The sequence below is a fragment of the Eptatretus burgeri genome, chromosome 7 (genome assembly GCF_056783735.1).
Source record: "Eptatretus burgeri isolate ZD-2024b chromosome 7, Ebu_testis_v1, whole genome shotgun sequence".
NCBI classification, from domain to species: domain Eukaryota; kingdom Metazoa; phylum Chordata; class Myxini; order Myxiniformes; family Myxinidae; genus Eptatretus; species Eptatretus burgeri.
In genome coordinates, this window is record NC_140967.1 from 31,585,362 (window position 1) to 31,594,525 (window position 9,164).

Here is a 9,164-nt window from a genome sequence, read left to right on the forward strand (position 1 = left end):
TCACTATTCAGTTGTTCATTGTTTGCGATTTCATCGAGGACATCCAATATTTCGCTTTAACCGTCTGGAAGAGCTCGGGTTGCATCAGAATGAGCCGATCAGCGAGTGTCGCTGAGGCGCTTTGGTACTTGCAGACCTTTGGCTTTCAGGGCGTCAAATAATCTGGCGTAGCGCGACGTGGAAGCTGTAAAAAATATATACACTTGTTCCACGAATTCAAAGAATGCTGCTGCAGGTCTACAGCATCCCACAGCCGACTGACCGACTAAGGTTCAGTGAGTGCGTCACGCATGGCACAAATATTGCGAGAGGGTTCTCCTGTTTGATCATTCCCTGCATCCCATTGTATCGGCCACTCATATTAGATGCGTTATCGTAAGATTGTCCTCGGCAGTTAGCGATGTCCAATCCAGTGGCTTTCAAAAAATCCAGTCATGCCGTCGCTTGCTGGAGTCCAGTGTGTCCTGTGTTGCTCAGAAAGGTCATGAAATGCTCCACTGGAGCCTCGTTCTCGATGTATCATGGAATAACTGTGAGCTGGTCAATGTGGGTTCTGTCAGGAGTAGAATCGACTGACACAGAGAAGTATTTTGCCTCTTTCACACGAGCGACGATGTTATCCAGAACAGATTTTCCGATGATGGAGACGAACTCTTCACATGTCATAGATGATAAGTAGTTGGTGTGGCCACTAACTTGGTCGGCATATTTCTGAATGTGCTGCGCCAAAAATGGATCGTATTCCGCAAGTAATTCCATTAAACCAAGGTAGTTACCATTCGTCCGTGACCCAACAATTTAATCCGATCCACGGAACGCAAGACCACGCTCAGCGAGAAACGATATCACGCTCACACTTCGTTTCAGAACCTCCCTCCAATCTCCCTCACCTGTTTGATGAGTTCAGTGTCCACACGACCTGCGGATGTTGCTCTGTCTGACAAGCGGATGATATTCGCACAATGTACATGCGAACGCTCATGCACCTCGATAGAACGACTGGCATACTTCCAGTCATTGAATCCTTCCCCGCCAGGGCAGTAGTGCCTCCAAAGAGCTTGCAAGCGATGCAGTACAGTTTTCCGGTTGATGTGGAGAAGCAAAGCCAGGACCTTTTCACCGACTCTCCGTTTTGTAGTCTACGGTAAAAAAAAGATTCTTGGAGCAGCAGCGTTTCCTACCTTCAACGAACTGTATGGATGAATCAAAGGGACCAGTCAAATTCTGCAGGGGCTCCAAATCTCGTGATGACCAGAAGCCGATCATCTCTGACGACGGTCGCTCAGGAGGCCAACATCCAATGTCATTGGCAAAGCCAGGTCCACGATCAGTCAGTATATCTCGTGCTTCTTCATCTGATGCATGTTCTTCATCGGTGGAACCTTCCGAGATGTTGGGAAAATCTTGACGCGCGGGTTGCGTTGCCAAATCCACTTGTTCTGTCTCTGTTGGTGTTCCAGCATCTGTCATGGACGAATCGCCTGTTTGTGCAGGAGTGAAAAACTCTGAGATTTTCTGGGTCTTGTCTACGACGGCCTTGTCTCTTTAATCTTCTTCCTTGGAACGTTTCTGCTTTTGAGCACCACTGTCATATTTCCGTGGAGCCCTGGATTTGTGCCTGTCGTCACCGAAGCCACTCATTCTGGTTTCTGCAGCTGGTAGGTACCGAGTAATAGAGATATTGTCAGAGTGCACATGGGACGTACCAGAATCACGAACAACAAGTATGTTTAACACACCTGGAACATAGAAAGTCACACCGTGTTGCTGTGCTGTGCGCGCCAGTAAGCAGGGTACTGACAGCGTTCCCTGCCAGCCGCAGTTTCAGTGTGTACAATACTACCCCTGCCGGCCGTGTGCTGTGCTGGCCTGGCCTAGTTTTACCACGTCAACTTTCACCTTTTCACCTCTCCTCTGGCTGGACCTCTGTATTCCGTCTGTGCTTGCTGGGCTCTGGCGGGCAGTGCCGTAGTTAGTTGGTCACGCTCAACCATCCGAATCAACCATCGATGATCGATCCAAAAAAAGATCTGAATGCGGGCCCCCAATGCCCGAGGATTGCCCCAGGAATTTTTGACCACGTTGGATCCGTTCTGTGGACCGTGGAAGAAATGGCTTCAAAAGGCCAAAGCTTGAAAAGGACCCTCACAATGACGGACAATTTTGAAAAGATATCCTAACAAAGAGTTTACAATCTTCATTCACCGACAATAAAACTTTAGAAGCACATTTTCAAGGGATTTTTAAAATGTCATCGAAATTGTGGGGGGCCCCTAAATGTGGGGGGCCCCGGGGCCATGGCCCCACCTGGCCACCCCTAAATCCGGTAGTGGTTGTATGCATGTGGTTCCGAGAACCGCAACAATATTGAGGAATCTATTCCCATCTAAAAACTCTAAAAGTGGAACTTGTACTCCAGAAAGTGTTAACACCAGAATTCTTACTCATCGCAAAAGAGTATTTCCGAAATTTCTCCCTAACCACTCATAAACCTGTTAACCATAACTGACAATTATTACCCTCGCCGAAGGAGAGAGTGTTGCACTTGGGTCCATTTGTCTGTTCGTTTGTCCGCACAAAACTTTCGTGTTTTTCTCCGCAACTGCTTGTTGGATTGAGAGGAAATTTTCACCATTGGTGTGACTGACTACTCATGCAGAATTTTTAATGATAATTATGACGTCATAGGTCACGTGGTGTGCCAGCCATATTGGAAAAACGGAAAAACTTTGCACCTCTATCTCTGAAATCACACCAAGGAAAAAATTGAAACAGCCCATAGCAAGTACTCCTCATGTGGAATGAGTGTGATTTTTTAATGACGTCATGGGTGCCTTCAGTATGACGTCATAATTGCATATGTGGAACGCCACATGCAATCAGCATGAAAGTTTTTGAGGGTCATCTCGGGATAAAATGGTCCGCAGAAAATAATAAATGACGTCATCGGTCACGTGATTTGGCAGCCATTTTGTATTAAAAAAAACACAACCTTCAAAAATCTTGTTCTCTGAAGTGGCTGAACAGATCGAGGCGAAACTTTACACGTATGACCGCCTGTCCATTAGGAACAAAAAGTTCACACATATGATGTCATATGTTACATGGTTTGGCAGCCATGTTGGATTTACCCTCAAACTTATAAAAATACAACACTCAAAAGAACTCCTGGCGAGGGCCTGTAATTTCTGATTGCTCTTTTTCTTGTTCCATAGTGCATTGCCGAGCTCTCGCTTTAATCTAAAACTTATCTGGGGTTTTGTGAAGCTTCGTGCTCCAGAAAAACATGGAATACATCAATTTACCTCCTTTCATTTAATGTTAAAATTATTTCCCAAAACGTCCTGATGCTCAGCTACAATGTCTTGGAGAGGATTTTGACATGGAACTATTGCTATGCGCTATTCCCGATACTTGCAAAAGTAACTATATAAATACCAAACTCCCTTAATAAAACCTCGATGTAAAACTTTTTACAAACTCCCACAAAATTATTGGCTGCTTTATCTGCTGGAGCTAAAACATATTTATAATGCACATCCTGAATATCCTTTTGAGCTTTATGCTGACTCAACAATGGTCTTGACCTACTTTGGAAAAACAACTCTTCTTGGGGGGACATACAATGTTCAGGTAAGGTATTGATTATTACTGTGGTTAATTTTCAGACTTAATTGGAAAGGTAAGAGAAGACAATGTGATTCTTCTTATTCTTCTTCTTCTTCTTGAGTATGGCAGTTTGGCTGCCAGGTAGCTATCATTTTGTTGGGGCACAGCTGTGCCACTGATTCTGTGCCCCTTTTCCAGTGCACTAGTACTCATTTCACCGACCTCAGAAGGATGACAGGCGGAATCGACCCCACCTGGTGTTAATTCAGCAGCCAACGGGGCTCGAACTCAGGACCCTAATATCCCAAATGACAAACAGAATCGACCCCACCTGGTGTCAATTCAGCAGCCAACAGGGATCGAACTCAGGACCCTAAGATCCCAAGCCAGCTATCCGAACTGCTAAGCCAACAGCAGGCTTTAACAATGTGATTGATTAATTATGAATCAAATGTTAATAAAAGTGTTCCTTTAGCCCTTTACCTGTCTGTGCATGGATATACCATATTATAGTTCGATGCGACGGTTCACCGCTGCTTGGGTGAAAAATGTTCCGGGCAGTTTTGTGCCGCAATTTCAGGCAACCTCCATCTTAAATTATTTTTGGAGGATCAAAGTATTATAACTTTAGACCTTCCTTGGTGTCCCCTATTAAGGTCTTATCTTACATAAAGCCGCGACAGTGCAGCTACATCATTCTAAACCTGAAATCGTCGTCCTCCATACTGGATGCGGGAGGGTCACCAAGACAAATCTGCTGCGTGCGTCGCAAGTACCGGATGTGCTCGATTCAAAAAGTTCACATTTGGGTGGAGGCTAGGCGGGAGGGGTGCTTGAGGAAAAGGACGGACGATGTATCAGGCAGCGAAGGTGGCTCAATTCGAGTATCAACTCACTGAGGATATTTATAAACGCAATGCAAGCCCTTCGCTATGCTCACTCACCCCTTGCTCTCCCCTCATCTCATTCCGCACACTCTGCAGTCCAACTGTACACACCGCTCTCGGACTAGATGTCGATGGCACGCACCGAGCTTCACCTCCTCCAAATCTCCATCACGTCCGTCTAATATTGCTCTTTCTCTGGTGCGCTTTCCCTCCAGGGGTGCGCGTGTTGCACCCATCTCCCGGTGAGTGTGCGGCCGATCTCGAGGGGAGAACATCGCTCAGGTCGAGGGTTGGGGTGTTCTGGAGAGGGGGGGTCGACATGCCGTTGGTGGTCCCACGGCTCTGTCAGCACTGCTCACGTCCCGCTCGTCGGCACCCGGGAAGTTATCGACGCCCATGAGCCGAGGTCGCTTCGACTTTGAGGACGGAGGCGCGTACTGCGGCGGCTGGACGGGCGGCAAAGCGCACGGCTATGGCGTGTGCACTGGCCCGGAGGGACGCGGCCAATTCGCTGGTTCCTGGGAGCGGGGACTCGAGATCTCCGGCGTGTACATCTGGCCCGAAGGAATCACGTACGCCGGAGGCTGGATGGGTGGGCAGAGGCAGGGCCTGGGAGTTGAGACGACGCAGCAGCAGGAGCGCAGGAGTTACCGAGGAGAGTGGACCCATGGTTTTAAGGGTCGTTACGGGGTGAGAGAGGCTGCTCCTGGCCAACCTAACTACGAAGGTTGTTGGACCGACGGTCTACCTGATGGTTGCGGTGTTGAGAGATACCCAGATGGCGGTGAGCACACCATGCGATGAACATGGAGATCATATCGTGAGGGGTAGTACACAAACTATGATAATGTGGTGGACGTAGATTGAACATATTTACACTTTGAATATCATGGATCCTCCACATCATTCCACAAAGCTCTTTTTGTTGTTACTTTTGTGGCTTTCCCCAAACAAGGGAAAGTTGGTTACCAAACTTGCCAAACTTCTTCACCAAGTTGAGCAAACTCTAAAATGTTTTACAAGAAGGACAGTGATGTGGAAATCAATATTGAATCATAAAAGTTATCCCAGATTCACGAAGAAACCATCAGCACCAACCACAGTTTAAAAGTAAACCAAATCTAACTCGTGACTATATGCCTGGTGGTGGAATGTGAGACATGATTCGTTTCCAAACGAAGATAGTCTTTCGGCAACAATGTTGGGACCTGATCTCCACTCGCTCAAATCATACCCATCCTGTAGCTTATCTGTTTTGCTTCTCTCCACTTATGCACAACAGGTACTTACGAGGGGCAGTGGTCTTCGGGGGCGCGCCAAGGACTGGGCGTGCGGCGTGGGTCACAAAGGAACACTCAGCCTGGTCGTGGCTCGTTCCGGAGGTTCCCGGTGCATGCAAGGGGCTCCAAGGCCTCAACGTCGAGCGATGGCGCGTCCAGCCTGGCGGAGCTCGATGCTGACGCCGCAGAATGGGAGGCAAGAATTGTATAGGATATTCATACACGGGCCTGACATTCGACTTGAGATGATTTGGCTAGGAATTTGTAATTTGTTCAGCATGCCGGCAATTACTTTCCTACTCTTCGCAAAGCCACTGTGTGATCTTTAATGTCCATGAAATATAGAGTCCATAGAACACCTTACCCAGCACATTCTTGAGAAACAAGGACATGAGCAGTGTCTGTGAGCAACAAATTTGACGAGTCGAGGTGATGTAAAATGCCGTAATATTTTGTTCAAATTTAGAATTCAGGTGAAAACAATTAATATTTTAAAGGTTATCCAAAAAAAAAAGGAGTTCGGAAGTTTACCACCGTTGATGCAGTGTCTTGTACACCACCTTATTTAACACATTACATTTGTTTTTCGTGTCTCTTGTTTGTGTCCTTTATGGCGTTGCTAAAAACAGTAAGTTTATTTCACTTTTTAAATGATTTTCAATTTTGGTTGCCTGCCATACGGAGTACAAAAAATTATCTCGCTCCTCTCTCCGTGCATGCGCGATCATCCATCTGAGCGACCCGGCACACTTTTATAATGATGCACTTCATGTGAATTGCGACGCACCGATCCAACAATTTATCGTTGGGTCGGGAATCAAACCCAGACTGGACGGCTTAAAGATTAGTATGCTACCTTTGCATCATCTTGTAGGACCAACGATGGAGACAACTCCGAAACACCTGAAATACAGAGTCCCTGGACTCTGTATCCTTTTCTCCTGACAAGGTGGAGAGCTTGCTTTCAAACCTCGAGTCAGATTCTGCAACCGGTCCAGACGGCATCAGCCCACGTGTCCTCAAAGCCTGCTCTTCTGCTCTTGCTCACCCTCTCTCTGTTCTATTCACCCTCTCATTTTCCCAAGGTCATCTGCCATCTGCTTGGAAATCTGCTAACATCACTGCCCTGCATAAAAAAGGTGCAAAAACAGATCCCTGTAACTATAGACCAATCAGCCTTCTCCCAATCATCAGCAAGGTTATGGAATCCATCATCGCTTCAGACATGAAATCCTTCCTCTTCTCCAATGGCTTGATTTCCAATCATCAATTTGGTTTCAGACCAGGTCACTCTACCCTAGATATGCTGCTACTGCTCTCCCATCAATGGATGGAGGTCCTCAATGCCAGACAGGAAATCCGAGCCGTATCCCTGGACATATCACGTGCTTTTGACACAGTCTGGCACCCTGCCCTACTCACCAAACTCTCTTCCCATGGTATTCAAGGCCATCTCCACTCATGGCTCGCAGACTTCCTCTCCTGTCGCAGTCAACGTGTGGCCCTAAATGGAGTTCTTTCATCCCCTCTTCCTGTGCAGGCTGGAGTTCCTCAAGGTAGCGTTCTGGGCCCTGTTCTTTTTCTGGTTTTCATCAATGATCTCTCGGACTCTCTGGAAAATCCTCTATTTCTCTTTGCCGATGACTCCACCCTCTGCCGTACCATCTGTCATCCCTCAGACCGGCAAGCAGCAGCTTCTTCGCTCACTGCAGATCTGGATAAAATCACAAACTGGTCCAACACGTGGAACATGTCTTTCAATCCAGACAAATCTCACACTCTCACTATGTCTCTTCGAAAGGACCGTTTACAAAACCCCCCATCCACTTTCTCAACAATCCTCTGGAAGAAGTCTTTTCTTTCAAGCTTCTGGGTCTCACTATCTGCCATGACCTTTCCTGGGAAAGTCACATTTCCAACCTTGCCTCAAAAGCCAGTCGCCGACTGGGAATCCTCCGTCGTGCAAAGTCCTTCCTCGGCCCTCTTGAGCTCCTGACCACTTACAAAGCTTTTGTCCGTAGCCTGATGGAGTACTGCTCTCCCCTCTGGGCTGGTGCTCCTGCCTCCCACCTTTCTCGACTTCACGCTGTCGAAACCAGGGCTTTTAAGATCATTGGCATCTCCCGCAATGAAGCTGAGTCTTTGGGCCTCTCACTCAATCACCGCAGGTTGGTCGGTGGTCTTTCTGTCTTCTACCGACTCCTCTCCAGCCTTGCCCCCCTGCTCTCTCTGTGATTTGTCCCAACCACATTTCCACAGGGCGCTCAAGGTCCGCCAACAACCCCCTTCTGGTAAAACTACCAAAATCACGAATCACTGCTCATCTTCACTCTTTCATTCCTCTTTTTTCCCGCCTTTGGAATAAACTTCCTCACTCTATTCTTTCCCATTCTTCCCTCCAGGCTTTCAAAACAGCTGTTCACCACCACCTCTTATCTTCCCCCATCCAAATCCTCGATCTTTTCTACCCCCGATAATCCACCCAAGCCCACTTCCTTCAATTCTCCTGCTTTCCTTCCTGAAAGTCCCTTTAATGTCCATCTTCCCCTCGCCATGTTCCCCGTCCCATCCCCATCCCTCTCCCTTCCACAGTTCACCTGTGTCTGTTCCCCAATGTTTTGTCCCTTCCACTCCCGCCCCTCTTGTCTCATGCCTCCTTGCTGTGAGTTGTGTGTTAGCTCTCATACGAGCCTCGACCAAGGTATACAAAAAAAAAAAAAAAAAAAAAAAAAAAAAACAACAAACATTGCCGTCGCTCACAATCATTTTTCAAAACCATGAAAAATGTCATCATATTTTATCATTGCTAAACTTTTTCATGGTTTCACTGTTATCATCAATGGTTTCACAAGTCGAGATGGTTTACGCACATATATTCCTCTGCCACCCCTCCTACACACACACACACACACACACACACACACACACACACACACACACACACACACACACACACACACACACACACACACACACACACACACACACACACACACACACACACACACACACACACACACACACACTTGAAGGCCATTCTTCCCTGCTAGAGCGGGGGTTAGCCTTGTGCGTCCCTCGACAATCTTCTATCATGGTTCCATTTTTGAGGCAGTGTTTTTATGGCCAGATACCCTTCCTGATGCCAGCCCTTTTAGTTGCCCCTTACAACACACAGGGAATACGGTGTACCTATTCTAAACCAGGACACACACCGGGACATCCCAGCAAGTTGGTACTCATTTTGCTGACCTCGGCAGGATGACAGGTTGAGTCAACCCCCACCTGGTATTAATTCAACGGCCGAGCGAGATTTGAACTCAGGACCCTCGGATCTCAAGCCCACCACCCTAATCATTAACCCACGCCATCCCTCCTATAGAGGTGTGAA

The 9,164-nt window shown here is 47.4% G+C and overlaps 1 protein-coding gene and 1 long non-coding RNA gene across 2 annotated transcripts in view; one reads left to right on the forward strand and one right to left on the reverse strand.

Annotated features, from left to right (window-relative positions):
- Nucleotides 1–4,689, reverse strand: part of LOC147022962 (uncharacterized) — a 35,719-nt gene extending 31,030 nt beyond the window's left edge. Inside the window, exon 1 of the long non-coding RNA XR_015059964.1 lies at nucleotides 4,554–4,689. This is a non-coding gene — a long non-coding RNA (uncharacterized LOC147022962). The remainder of the gene's footprint in view (nucleotides 1–4,553) is intronic.
- The window catches only part of LOC147022963 (junctophilin-1-like), a 51,015-nt gene continuing 46,449 nt past the window's right edge, over nucleotides 4,599–9,164 (forward strand). The window contains exons 1-2 of the mRNA XM_085887917.1: nucleotides 4,599–5,280; nucleotides 5,779–5,972. Of these exons, the coding sequence (XP_085744043.1) occupies nucleotides 4,893–5,280; nucleotides 5,779–5,972 (582 nt within the window). The 5' untranslated portion in view covers nucleotides 4,599–4,892. The remainder of the gene's footprint in view (nucleotides 5,281–5,778; nucleotides 5,973–9,164) is intronic.